Genomic DNA, 13,512 nt, shown 5'->3' on the forward strand with positions numbered 1-13,512 from the left:
GCAGATTTGTTTTCTTTAAAATATATCATATATTTTCTTTATTAATATATATGATCATCATCACGTCGCTTGCTTTGTACAACATACAGTCCAAAACCCTAATAAAGTCAGTTATTAATAATATAAGACTATAATCCTTGCACAGCTGGAACTAGAGAATATTCAGTGTTTTATTTACTTGATTGACACCTCAATTAGTCATCTAATTGGAAGTATTAAACATTTCTGTTCCAATTGCCAGGCACTAAATGTATCCTCTGGGTGTAAGAGCTGAAAAGGATTGTCATTGACTCAATACAGAAACCCCATTTCAGACCCTCAAATCTTAAAATGTAATGAATTAATTTTAGTAAATTAAACATATTTAGGTTTTGGAGCATTTGTCAACAAATCACGCAATGTGAACATGTCACCTTAGGCTCTGGTTGACATTTTTCATTATTACTTTTGATATATTATGGACAAAACAATTAAATGTTTAATCAACAGCCTTAGGCCACCATCTAACATAAACATTAACATTTCGATAAGTGTAATAATAGATAATAAGAATAATTATTAGTTGCAGCTCCACTGTGAAATAAAGCTAATGATACACTATATATTCATAGTAATTTCCGGTACACTTGAAAAAAAAGACCAACAAATCAACTCAAATATGAACTTGAAAATACTTTTAACTCATGCAAATGGAGCCACATCAAGGCTAAAACAGTAGTTATTGTGAGGAAACTAGATAAACAAACCCATCAGATGATATAAATATAGTAAGATGTATGTAATACTAAAGCAAATTCAGAAAAAAACAATGTTATACTTGGTAAAATACCTCGTCAACATGCAGCTGTCCTGTGTGATGGGTGTGTCAGCAGGTTCACTGCTACAAACAGGGTGGGAATAGTCGGTGCTTTCACGTGTTCCTCGTAAACCGCGAAAATAAAGGATTGCTTGTCATTAGGTGGTTGATATATCGTTGTGTAAACCACCAAACAGACATAACAAGAGCAGAAAAAAGATATTACAGCTCACATCATACAAAGACAAGACATACACATTATAGCAGCTATGTAATAGTTATAAAACGGTTTAATCCGCTGTAAATCTGGATGTCCTCGAACTTTTCCTTCAGTTTTGTCACGCAAGATACGCTTATATTACACTAACTCATGCTGTGATTATGTTGTAGCAGTGTTAAAGTCCTTTTGTAGGTTCCAATCCCACTTTGTTTGGTAGACCGGTGTTTAAGTTGCGCTGTATTCCGATGCTCGTGAAAGCAGCATCGGTGGTGTGGTCCGGCGGGTAGCCGTTGGTTCCAGGTCAGGACAACGGCACGTCGTCACCTCGCGCTCTCACGCACATCGTTCACGCTGACATCAAACTTTTTTTTTATGAAAGTGCTGTTCGGCTCGCTAACAAAAAAAAGAGTCCAGTTAATGTGTAAATATGTCGAAGGACTCGTGGGCAGTTGCCGTGGATGTCCAAGAAGCGAGTTCATCTTCACAGGTGGGTTGTTTTTTTGTTTTTTTTAATAAAAAGGACCAACCGGCCCCGACAGTTACATCAAACTATCTTACTCATCGTTCGTTAGCAGGTTAGCTGACGATGCTACCTAGCTGCCCTGCTCGTCAGTGCCTCCAATATGGCTTTGCTAACTTCACACACGCAGTTTATTTCAGCTGATGATTTGATGAACTTTGTTTCTCTCTAACTAGTTCGACAGCAAAAAAGTTCGAGGTCTGCGCAGCCAACTGTCAGACGTTAATGGTAATCTCATGTATTTTTTTTTCTTTTCGTTTAATTAACACATCTGCTCTCCTGATTTTGCCGCTCAGCTGTCATGGTGTAGTTTTGACGAGCGTGTGGTTTGTCCCTCAAATGCAGGGAACCAAGCGCCGGACACCAGTGAAAATGAAGTCTGGAGAAAAGATGGCGACAAGGTGGACCTCGCAGAGCAGTCGCTGCTTAATAAAATCATTCGCCGCTCTCTGGTGCGGAACAGAAACCAGGTGGAGGTCCTGCAGCGGGACCCCAGCTCTCCCCTGTATTCTGTGAAGACCTTCGAGGAGCTCAGGCTGTGAGTCTGGACAGGGATTTCTCAGACAGATGAGCACATGTCTGTGTTTTTTTGTTTTTTTTCTTCATCCTCCTCATGCACTCTATTCTTGTTATTTTGACATGATGATCAATAGGAAACCTGAGCTGCTGAAGGGTGTGTACAACATGGGTTTCAACAGACCATCCAGAATCCAGGAGAATGCCTTGCCAATGATGTTGGCACAGCCGTGAGTGCAAGTTTATTCTTTTAGAGTAGAGATGACACAAGTTAAGTCAAATCATCAATTAATCTACTATTTGAAAGCTAAATCATGTATCAAAGAAAAACACCAAGCAATTTGCTAGTTCGGGCTCCTCAAAGGTATGGATTTGTTGGTCTTTTTCTGCTTTTATGTCATTAAAATTTCATGTTTTTTTGCATTTTGCAGTATTCATACCAACTTGTCAGTATCACCTCAGACAAGGAGTGGGCAATATGGTTCATAAACCAAGGTTGCAAAAGTTTACACATTCATTACTCAAGCAGAATTACAGATACTTGTATGTTAACGTGGCTCTGGTAAAAGTGGAAGTACTAATTTAACTTCTTTACTCAAGTAAAAGTGATAAAGTGCAGGCTCTAAAATGTACACAGAGGGGAAAAAAACCCTCTGAAAGACATTTCCACCAGACCTTTCTGTTCAAAGCTAACTGGACTGGAATCATATTTATAAAAATCAGAGACTATTAAACCTAAAGGTAGGATTAGTGGAATTTGTCCGAGCTGGTCATAAACGCACCACAATACATAGCTGATTGTTGAGACTCATTCCCAAGACTTCAGATACCATAATTTGGGTTGTGCTCCAAGCTGAGCAAGAAATTGAGAAAACAAAATAATCCAGAACGAGGGCTGCAGGGTGTCTTCAGATTCGAGACACTAACGCGCCTTTTCTCCAAATTCGCATCCCCTTCTCCATCTGTTTCCATCGTTTCGTCTTGCTATGTCTGGCAAGTTTAATTTTGCACAAATTAAATAATGCAAAATAAAATAATCAAATTCCAATCAAATGCATTGAAATTGAAAGTGTTTTTCTTCAAAAAAAAACTGAAGTTACAGTGTTGCTTCTCCCCTGGGTGCAGCTGGTTCAGGAAAAACCACAGTGAGACAAAAACATCAATATTCAATTGCACAGCACGATACAATTGACAATATAAACAACAAGGAGCAAACTACGTGTTTCACGTGCTGCTTCATCAGATTCGCTCTGTGCTTGATTGCCAACAGGTGTTTTTTTCCATAATCAGCTGCTGATTAGCCGAGAATCAAGCATGGGCACGTTCCTCAATGCAGTTATTACCACAGTTCCACTGTACAGGACTATAAACATACATTTCCATTTTACAAGGTAATGAGACACAAAAAATATACATCAGAGCACAAAGTCTGGCTGATTAATTTCTGATCCTACAGAGGACAAGGAGATACAGAATGAATTTATTTCCACAGGGTTGTGTGTTTCTACATTTGTAAACTAAATGATTATTCAGTTAATCAGAAGGAAATTCCCCTTAATAGTGCATTATGAAAATAATAATTAGTTGGGCCACTATTTTGACGGAAACTTTTTTCTTTTTTAACATGAATTATATGAATTAACAGCACCTAATTATTTAAGGATTATTCAGTTGTAAAATTATGATGTGAAGTATGAAATTAATCATGTAAGCTGTTAAATTCTATTAGAAGTCAGAAAATAATTTCAAAATCTGACTTCCTCAGATTTCTTCGAATTGCCTGCTTTGTTTAATCAATATTCCAAAACTGGAGGATAAAACTGACAAGCAGTAAATCACATGAGACGTTGGAACCATAAAATATTTTGGTATTCTTTGTAAAACGACTGTAACTAGTAGTAGTAAATATAATGATAGTTATTATATTCATGATTTTACTTGTCTGGAGATGGCAATAATGAGAAAATAAGCACAAATACAAAATCTAATTTGGAATCAAATAAATGGGCAAAGGACCCAACCAACAGTCCAAAAAGAAAAAATATTCAGTGAACTGAGTAGTTGGAACACTTTTTAAAAAAAAAGTGGTAGCAGTTTTACTTGAAAAACTGTTTTATTTTCTGATCAAACTTCTGCTGAAAGACAATTATTTCAGCTCTAAAATGGACTTTTAAGTGTTGATTTTTGATTTAATGCCAAAACTCATTGCAGTAGTTTTACTTTATGTTTGTGTGTGTGTGTGTGTGTGTGTGTGTGTGTGTGTGTGTGTGTGTGTGTGTGTGTGTGTGTGTTTCTCTGGCTCCAGACCTCAGAATCTGATCGCCCAGTCACAGTCTGGAACCGGTAAGACTGCTGCTTTTTCTCTGGCCATGCTCAGCCATGTAAACACAGCCAATAAGTGGACTCAGGTAAGCACGACATGTAACCTGCCGGGCCAGCCGGTGTCCACATGCAGTTGTAGAAGCTGAAATATACTCCCCCATTAAAAACTGTTTGCCTTCTCAGTGCCTTTGCATCGTGCCAACGTATGAGCTCGCTCTGCAGATCGGTCAAGTCATCGAGCAAATGGGGAAATTTTGTCCTGATGTGAAAATGGCCTACGCCATTCGGGGCAACAGAAGTAAGATTGTAATTATATCTGATGGAATTAATGGCAAATTCGGGGCAACAGAAGTAAGATTGTAATTACATCTGATGTAATTAATAGCAAAGTGATATTTAAAGTAATAACGAAGCAGGTGTTGATTATGTCACTGCATGAATTTCTGTCTGAATTTCATGTTCGTTCTGTTTAGTGGAACGAGGCACCAAGCTGCAGGAGCAGATTGTCATTGGAACACCAGGCACAGTCCTCGACTGGTGCACCAAGTACAGGCACATCGACCCCAAGAAGATTAGTATGTTTGTGCTGGATGAGGCTGATGTGATGATCGCCACACAAGGTCATCGGGACCAGAGCATACGTATCCATAGGTGGGTTCTGTTGAAGAAATCATTCAAGTCCTGTTTAATAGTTTACTGATGGATGTGTTTAATCAGAGTATACAGGTTAATTGGTGAACCAACAGGCACGGATAGGATCTGAGCTGGTGAGTGGTGTTACGCAAATGTGTATCTGGTTTAGGAGACAGACAGGAATCGCTTTTTATATGCGGATAACAAAATGGCTCTTCCTAGACATCACTCCAGATGGGTATTTTCTTCCTCAGTTCCTGTCAGAGAAACCTCCCAGTGATGATGATGACAATAAAAGGATTTTTCTTTGTCATGTCAGTCAACTTCTTTCTCTTCCTTTTCTCTGCACCAACGCAGAATGCTCACAAAGGACTGTCAGATGCTCCTGTTCTCTGCGACCTTCGAGGACTCGGTGTGGAGGTTTGCAGAGCAGGTGGTCCCTGATCCCAACATCATCAGACTGAAGCGCGAAGAGGAGACGCTTGACACCATCAAGCAGTTCTATGTGCTCTGTAAGGAGAAGGAGGACAAGTTCACAGCACTCTGTGACCTGTATGGCTGCCTTACCATCGCACAGGCCATGATCTTCTGCCATGTGAGTCACCTATTGGTAATCTGTCAGATGCCACACAGCAAGATGGTCAAAGGCAGGACCTTTCTGTTTGGAGAGCTCTCCATGTTTACTCTGGTTTCTTGCCAGGTGCTTCAGTTTCCACCACAATCAAAAATAAGTATCATAGATTAATTGTCCTGTCAGTGCCCCTGACCATATGTGAACCTTTTGAAGAGAGTGTACCTTTTAGTCCTGTTTGGTCACTAAGCCAAGTCTTTGTTGTGGATACTTTCTCCTTTGTTCTGAAGTGGTGATGCTTGATTTTACAACATCAGATATTTCTAGAATAATTGTGTAGCTCTTGGTCAACTGGATTAAAATTTGAGTAGTGTTTTTCGATTAAAGCTCAATGTGGTGGTTAATTTGTCTTGAATTTTGTTGAGAAGTACTACCAGAATACCACATCCTATAAGTCAAACCAAAAGAATGTTGTCATGTCCTTTTAGGCTGTTTAAAAAAATCTTATAAAGAATTTTTACATTCCAGGAAAATTATGTAAATGAGCAATTCAGTTCAGGTCAGACTTCCTCTTTAGACTCGCAAGATGGCTTCTTGGCTGACCACAAACCTGATTAAAGAGGGCCACCAGGTGGCTTTGCTGAGTGGGGAAATGACGGTGGAGCAGAGAGCGGCAGTCATCGAACGCTACAGGAATGGCAAGGAGAAGGTGCTCGTGACCACGAATGTGTGCTCTAGAGGTGAGAGATTAAAGCCTGATTTATGGTGGCACGATACTTCGAGTGAGTGTTGCTTGTCCACAACAAAACAAAATTTGAGCAATAGGTTTTTCTTAGAATAAAAAATGTGACTTAAAGTGTAGAGCACCCTACCATAGATTTTAATGGTTTAAGATTGAGTCCGATTTAAACATTGAAACAACTTTTTGGGTGGTGAGTGAAAAAGTAACATCTTAACCCACTTGTGGTTCTGGTGTTTACAGGTATTGATGTAGAACAGGTGTCACTGGTGGTCAACTTTGACCTCCCGATGGACATGGACGGGAATGCCGACAATGAGACATACCTTCACCGGATCGGCCGCACAGGACGTTTTGGCAAAAGAGGATTTGCTGTCAACATGGTCGACAGCAAGCACAGCATGGATATAATCAACCAAATCGAGATGCACTTCAGTAGGTTCATTTTCTATGACTTTATTCAAGTGAAATAGAAAATCTAAAGATCCTAACATGACTTTTTATCTTTGTCTTACAGACAGGAGAATCAAGAAACTCGACCTGAGCAATCTTGACGAAATTGAGTTCCTGCAGAGCTGAACGCTTTGCGACATGCTCAACATCGATACCGAATCAGTTAGACGTTACCTCAAATGTGACTTGAGTTCTTTCAAGCATTCATTGTTTGCATTTTATTGTTTACAGAAGAGAGATGCATGCTGATGTTAACTATGCAAGGTTATTTCAAGGCAGCGATTTGTGCCAAAGTTTACACTTAGATTTAATTTGACTAGTCACTGAAGTCACCTTAAGCCTTAAAGCAGTCTCGCAGACTATAAAGCAACCACTGACTGTTAAAACAGCATTTAAGATGGGTGGTGATAATTATACATTGTGTGCGGTGTTGTGTGTTATTTAATTTTTTTTGATTATCTGAAGTGGATTGTAGGTTTGGTGGGATATCAGGTCTCATCTATAGACGTTTGCATGGCGTGATCAAGTTTGAGTGCCGATATAATATCCTTGAGTGACTTGAAGCATTTTAAGGAATAAATGCCTGTTTCAGCCGAGTGGAAGCTGCCAATTAGTTTCCTCATAACTTAATTTGATTGTTCTATCAGACTGTGAATCTGGAGGTGTTACCCAGTGTTTGTGTGGATAAAAAAAAAAAAATATACTGTTGCATGTCCGTTGAAATGTTTGTTTTTTGTGTGCGACAGCTTCTTGGTCGTCTTTTCATGTTAGACCATTTTTATATCAGGTGATATAAAAGAATGCATTAGTTCCTCAGAGCTATTTATTAAACACAATTATGATATATTTGAGTGAACATACAATATGTATGAAAGACAGGGTGCATTTAAGCTTTTAATCGTCTGCACTTCAGTTTTTTTAGATTTCTGTTGTAAGATTCACACTTGGAGCTTTCATCACGAACACTTGGCTCTCAACCATCCAGCAGTAATTTTCCGGCTGCATTCAGCTGGAGAAAATATAAAAGGAGTACTTAACCAGAGCAGAGTGAAGTGTTTTAAATGGGCCTTTTTCACAGCAAGTGTTCAGACATGGAAAGGAAAAGCACAGGTGTTTCCAATAACAAAGATGATGGCCAGTTTGGTTTTATGATATACACCTAAGCTTCACTTCCTGAGACATGATTAAAAAAAATAAGAGGAAAAAGAAGCCTGTACTTGTGTTAACATGTTTTGAAAGCAGTCATAAAAGTACAGCGTGATGAATTCACCTTTTTTATTGACAACCTGGTGATATACGTCAGCATTCTGAAAAAGACTCAATATGGCATCCAAGAAAAATCAACCAAAAAAAGGAACATGTTGAAAATGGCAACAAACGAACTAGAAACAGTTTTTCGTCAGCAGCATCTGATGATGCTCTGATAGTAAACTCTTTAACGACTGCAACCCGACCAGATTTTTCTTCACGCAACAGCCGATGAAAGCTCTTAACTTGCTAATTACCTGCTGTTTTAAATAAAATGTTGTGTAGTCTAAGCTTAGAAACTAAATGAGGTTACATGAAGCCAGAAAGGAAAGGAAACATTTGAATGAACCCGTGGAGTTGTACAACAAAACAAGTTATCGCTTGAAAACTTGCCCAAAAAAGGTTAATACACCTAAAGATCAATAATACAATTATTTGAGACTATTATGACTCTCCAACCAGTTTAATTAGTAATAAACTCTTAAAAATATGATATATCTGCTCCTTATTGAGGATTTACAGTCCTGAGAGATTCTTTTGATTGTGTGCACAACACACAAAAACTTCAGGGGCTCTGTAATTCCTCCTTTATTGAAAAATCTAATATATACAAAAGTTCCTCTACATTCTCTGTGTATGTCCTGGAGATGTTTGAAGTGTTTATGACTTTTTAAGGTCTTATGTGCACAAACTTGAGCTTTAGATTTGAAGGATAACTTCACCCAAAAATGGAAATTCAGTTTCTTAGTCCACAAAAACATTTCTTAAGTTCCACATCAAAACAGCAGTGCAGCATTCTCCTAAACAACTGAGGCAGATGGAGACTTGTTTTACAAAAAAAAAAACAACAACGATAATCTCTGAAAGCCCCCGAGATCTGTTTGATTTAAATGGATGGTATTAGTATCCTCGATACACATTTGAGGTTGTGCACGCCCTTCAGACTGGCTGAGCACAAATGCTTTTAGCTTAGCAGCTTTATAAAATGGTGTAAACAACGTCTTTTTCAGATCCATTTGGCATCTCAGGGTCTCTGGAGACTTTTAAAGCAAGTCGACATCTACTTCAGCCGTTTAGGAGACTGTTGCAGCGCTGTTTTGCTGTGCAGGAAACTTCAGCTGACTTTCCATCTGCACCAAACCTCCATGTTTACCTACATCTTAAGAACAAGTGTTGTAGTCAGGCATCTCTAGAGCACCACATTCACTTGTTATCATGCTGGTTTGTGACTCATTTTACCTCTAACAGAAAAATTATAACTTCTTATAATTTGAATATTGCACTTTTTGATTTATTGTGACCCCCTTATAATCATCTTTCTACCCAGTGAAGCAAAACATCAGAGTGTAGAATCTCATTAAGACATTTGTGGATGCAGGGAGACTTTATATCCCATCCTGAAGCCAGACTTCACCTGAAAACAAACGTGTGCTCACTGGTGCTCCACCACACTGTCACTGTGAGAGATGCACAGCACCGATCTGTTCACGACGCCACACTGGGCCAAAGTCACATCCATGTCTGTGAAGGTCCTGCGTGGCACATCCATGGTCTCAATGCAAGCGTCTCCATACCTGGCTCCAAACTTGACCTCTGCACTGGCCCTCACTGTCAGCAGAGTGTCTGTGGGGTCAAAGTGCTGCTGGAACCTCCCACCACATGGAGCCCGGATAGCAAGGAGCAAACTCCCAGTGGCACCTTTGGTCATCACTGGTGCTGGACCAGGGGTCTTGGGTCTGCTGTCCACCTCCTCAGAGCTGCTGGGGAGATCTGGCTCGTCGTGCCTGTAGCCCTGCTGCAGGATGGCCCCGTGAGACAGGCTGAGCTGAGACATCTGATGGTCCAGGCTCCTCACCTCGGACTGCCTCCTCTCTATGGAGGGAAGAACCTTGTACTTGTTCAGGGACTGTGGAGGAGCAGCAGGGGTGTGATGCAGCATCTGCAGGACCTCATCCTGGCTCAGCTGGCCGGTCTGCCACATTATGGGCTGGGACTGGGAGCGCAGGGCTCCTTCCGGCCTGCGGCGGTGCACAGGAGACTCCGGAGACACGGGTGTCCTCTGGATGCCGCCTGCGTCGCCTGCAGAGTTCAGGGCGGGTCTGCTTCGACCCTTGGAGGACTTCGGCCTTGTTAAATGCATCGATGAGCAGCTGTTAAGACTCCCGGTTGCTTCTTGGCGTCTGATCTTCCCAAATTTAAAAAAACAAAAACAAAAAAAGAGTGAAAGAAGAAGTGATGTGAGTGTAAACTGCTCCTCCTAGAAGCTGTTTCACGACATGGAAGAAGAGATTCGTTCAACGGAAGATAAATGTCACTTTAAAACGTTAAAAAAAAGCCGTTTGTTCACATTACTTTTGAGCCGTTGTGCAAGTTTTCAACCAGCTCCAGCAGGAAGTGCCTCTTTAAAGCGTCACCGTGGTTGCCATGACAGTCCAGTTGCCTTGATGACGACATGCGGATGGAGGGCGGGGCGACCCCTGGTGGGTGGAGTCCGCAACTACAGCTCGATTCATCAGATTTAACACTAGTTCTGGGATGTTCTGGCCTCTGTAACAGATCCAGAAACACATTTAAAGGGGCACTATTTCATTTAAGAGAGGAAACGTAAACCCAGAATTGTAATATTTTCATTAATGAGGCAAATAAAATCTAAGATATTTACTTTTCCCCTTGACTGAATAAACAAACTGCTCTCAGAGGTAAATTAAGTCCAGGACACTATCAGAAAGTAGAAGGGTGGCAGGGTCCGCCAAATATAAACAAATTAAACAGTATAAAATTGTGTTGTTATTTCAGTCAGTTTGTTTATTTAATTTAAGCTTAAAAAAATGATTGTTCTCTTCTGATTCATATTTCTCCAGCAGAATGACCTAGTGCACATTTAACACTGTTATATCACCTTGATACTTCACACCTTATGCTTCATGTCTCATATTAAGACATATATTTGTGAGAATTCACTCATAAACATAACTTTATACCAAAGTCTGCAGTAGAAAATGACACATTTGTTTTGTTTGGGATATTTTAAAGACCCCAGGAAGAAATACTCAGCTCTTATACTTATACTAAAAATATAGTATTGTCACTGAATACTTACACTCATTTAATTTCATATATAACTTTTAAGTAAAAAAGCACCAAAGGTACTTATTATGCAGAGTAATATGGGTGAATTGATATATCAATTATTTGGCCAAAACTGAGCTCTAACAGTGGGTCATAAAATTGAAAATGGTACCAGGATCAGAAGTTCCCTTCATCAACTCAGGTTAAATGCCATTTGACAAAATGTTTAGATCAATAATCAGGTGTCAACTCTAAGAAAACACAAATGTACAATCATCACCCATTTGTTTTATTAAGCTACACTGCTTATAAATTCAGTTAAATTAATGGCAATATATATATATATATAAAAAGATATATATAGTACATACAGTACATTCCTGTAAAACAATACACAAATCACTTGGAATAAAGACTTACACAGCATACGTCATCATTTATAAATTAAATGATCATATACAGTGGGGTTAACAACCCTGAGTCCACTTCTAAAGGCTTTCTGTTTCATAAGTTAGCAAAAAAGAAAACATGCCTTGAGCAAATACATGAAGTATTTGGTCTGATCATTGAACAACAAACGATTCTGTATCTTATTGTTGAAATTCTTTAATCCCAAGTGTTTTGGGAACTGCTGTATATCTTTCATACATAAAATTATGATTAGTATCAGTATATTTTCAGTATTGACTAAGTTGTAAATGATCACAACAGTCACAACCCCCCAAACAATTCCATTTACATTGACGTAAGACTAAGAAATTACCAAGTTTCTGACATTTGTGACCACGAAACCATCAAATATTTGGTAGTTTGAAAACAAACAGCTGTCAGCAGTAAGCAAAGACTTCTGGGCCCCACTGTACTGTAATTCCCATCACTGATTTAAATCAACAACAAATAAATTTGTAAATCTACAAACCAAAAACGGAACTTAAAAGGTCATTCGGAGATGCACTACAAAGAGTTAAGATGATCATGCATCAATATAATCTCATATATAACACTGTTAATGTAACTTAAGTTTAAGTTCAGTGTTTTGATGCTGACACAACACAGTGAATGCACAACACGTAGATATTTACTCATACAGTGTACAAAGTAGCAAATAATAACACTTGTCGCTCTCTACGGTAGGTCGAGCATGTTATGGTGGGCATAAAGTTCCTCTGTGATCTGGTACACATCAGAGATTAGTGGCAGTGCCTCCCCCAGCATGGCCACGACCTGCTCCGGAGGGCCTACGTTCATCACTTCAAAGAAAGCTGGACGCCCCGGGAGCACGCAGAAAGCCATGCCTGCTGCCTTGCGGACCATCCAGGGGTGGTACTGGGCAAGAGACTCGTTGTAAGACTCTGAGCACATGACAGAGGTCTTGCCGTCCTCGTTGCTGGTACGGAGGCGCTCCAGAAAGAGCTCCAGCCACCTCAGAGCACGGTGGAGCCTCAGCAGAGTACGGCAGCCTGACTCTGGGTGGTTGCCTCTCTTGGTCAGGTCCACTAGTTCGTTGTCCAGTTCATATTTGACCATTGACTGGACTGTGACATACTGGGACCCATTCTCACCCTCCATGTGGGTGACCAGGATCTTGATCTTGTTGACAGCATCCTTGGAAATGAAGCCAAAGACACTCCCCAAGCAGTTCAGGAACCTAGAAAATATGGAAACAAAACAATCTGTTAGCACTAAACTTATACTCTGAACACTGTTGAATCTGGGTGTAGTGTTTACATTTACAACCCTGCTGGAAGTTCACACAGAAGAGGCCACACACAAGATTTGGACTTTACATCACTTACTTTACGAGGCCACGCCACCCTGCCACGTAGTGTTCAAGGTAGACTTCTTTATTCTCCGACAAACACAACTTGAAGGTGTCGAGCACCTCCTGTAAACTGAATTTCTGCTCTTCTGAAGCCACGGGGGCAGCCATGGTTGTTTCTATGAGGTAGCGCTGTCGAGAAAAGGCAATTATGAATGAACAAACGTAGCTAACGGCTAACAGCAAAGTGGAGGAGGTGACAGATTTAAGTATGGAGGTAAAGAATGAAAGACAGGACGCATTACCTGCGAGAAAACTTAGACGTGAAAAGAAAATCCAGCATCTCTCTTCGTGTCAAAAGATCGACAGGTCTTTCCTGGTCTAATCCGCCTCTACTGCGCAGACTCGAACCGGTACATACAGGAAGTTGGTGACGTTGCCTTCAAAATAAAAGAAGATGAGTGTTTTGTCAAGAATACTGAGTTCAGTAGCTAGTTTGACTGAATCAGGGCAACCACTATTTTGATTAGTCAAAGCAGATTTATTTTTGAAATAATACTTGGCCTTAGTCCCCAGAATCCCTTCAATGAAACCTCCCCCCTAAAATTTTCTGCCAAACTCCAAAAATAAAGTTTAAAACATTATATTTCTGCTTCATGATGTCCT

At 40.0% G+C, this 13,512-nt stretch overlaps 4 protein-coding genes across 5 annotated transcripts in view; 1 reads left to right on the forward strand and 3 right to left on the reverse strand.

The window, feature by feature from the left end:
* Window positions 1-1,150, reverse strand: part of vwa5b1 (von Willebrand factor A domain containing 5B1) — a 31,679-nt gene extending 30,529 nt beyond the window's left edge. For both annotated transcript variants that reach the window (XM_037104198.1, XM_037104199.1), the window contains exon 1: window positions 830-1,150. The gene's annotated coding sequence lies outside the window, so the exon portion shown is untranslated. The remainder of the gene's footprint in view (window positions 1-829) is intronic.
* A 148-nt stretch (window positions 1,151-1,298) lies between these two features.
* Window positions 1,299-7,485, forward strand: zgc:193690 (ATP-dependent RNA helicase DDX19A). The gene is made up of 11 exons (XM_037104201.1): window positions 1,299-1,503; window positions 1,713-1,764; window positions 1,882-2,074; window positions 2,190-2,282; window positions 4,358-4,460; window positions 4,558-4,672; window positions 4,848-5,025; window positions 5,365-5,602; window positions 6,156-6,318; window positions 6,561-6,752; window positions 6,835-7,485. Exons 1-11 carry the CDS (start codon window positions 1,444-1,446, stop codon window positions 6,894-6,896), a joined length of 1,449 nt encoding a protein of 482 aa, XP_036960096.1. The 5' UTR covers window positions 1,299-1,443; the 3' UTR covers window positions 6,897-7,485.
* A 546-nt stretch (window positions 7,486-8,031) lies between these two features.
* ubxn10 (UBX domain protein 10) lies at window positions 8,032-10,460 on the reverse strand. Its single transcript, XM_037104202.1, has one exon. It carries the CDS (start codon window positions 10,156-10,158, stop codon window positions 9,451-9,453), a length of 708 nt encoding a protein of 235 aa, XP_036960097.1. The 5' UTR covers window positions 10,159-10,460; the 3' UTR covers window positions 8,032-9,450.
* An 895-nt stretch (window positions 10,461-11,355) lies between these two features.
* On the reverse strand, window positions 11,356-13,279 carry LOC119022971 (ceramide-1-phosphate transfer protein). The gene is made up of 3 exons (XM_037104506.1): window positions 13,152-13,279; window positions 12,884-13,038; window positions 11,356-12,735 (listed from the first exon to the last, which is right to left on the reverse strand). The coding sequence occupies exons 2-3, from the start codon at window positions 13,015-13,017 to the stop codon at window positions 12,213-12,215; spliced, it is 657 nt and encodes a 218-aa protein (XP_036960401.1). The 5' UTR covers window positions 13,018-13,038; window positions 13,152-13,279; the 3' UTR covers window positions 11,356-12,212.
* Between the last annotated feature and the right edge of the window lie 233 nt (window positions 13,280-13,512).

This window comes from Acanthopagrus latus, chromosome 7, assembly GCF_904848185.1.
Source record: "Acanthopagrus latus isolate v.2019 chromosome 7, fAcaLat1.1, whole genome shotgun sequence".
NCBI classification, from domain to species: domain Eukaryota; kingdom Metazoa; phylum Chordata; class Actinopteri; order Spariformes; family Sparidae; genus Acanthopagrus; species Acanthopagrus latus.

Excerpts from the sequence above, each read along its gene's own strand:
- zgc:193690 (XM_037104201.1), top strand. The coding sequence starts at position 1,444 with ATGTCGAAGGACTCGTGGGCAGTTGCCGTGGATGTCCAAGAAGCGAGT. Across the intron at positions 2,283-4,357 it reads CCAATGATGTTGGCACAGCC|ACCTCAGAATCTGATCGCCC; the intron begins GTGAGTGCAAGT and ends CTCTGGCTCCAG. Across the intron at positions 5,603-6,155 it reads AGGCCATGATCTTCTGCCAT|ACTCGCAAGATGGCTTCTTG; the intron begins GTGAGTCACCTA and ends CTTCCTCTTTAG.
- ubxn10 (XM_037104202.1), bottom strand. The coding sequence starts at position 10,158 with ATGCATTTAACAAGGCCGAAGTCCTCCAAGGGTCGAAGCAGACCCGCC.
- LOC119022971 (XM_037104506.1), bottom strand. The coding sequence starts at position 13,017 with ATGGCTGCCCCCGTGGCTTCAGAAGAGCAGAAATTCAGTTTACAGGAG. Across the intron at positions 12,736-12,883 it reads GGGTGGCGTGGCCTCGTAAA|GTTCCTGAACTGCTTGGGGA; the intron begins GTAAGTGATGTA and ends CATATTTTCTAG.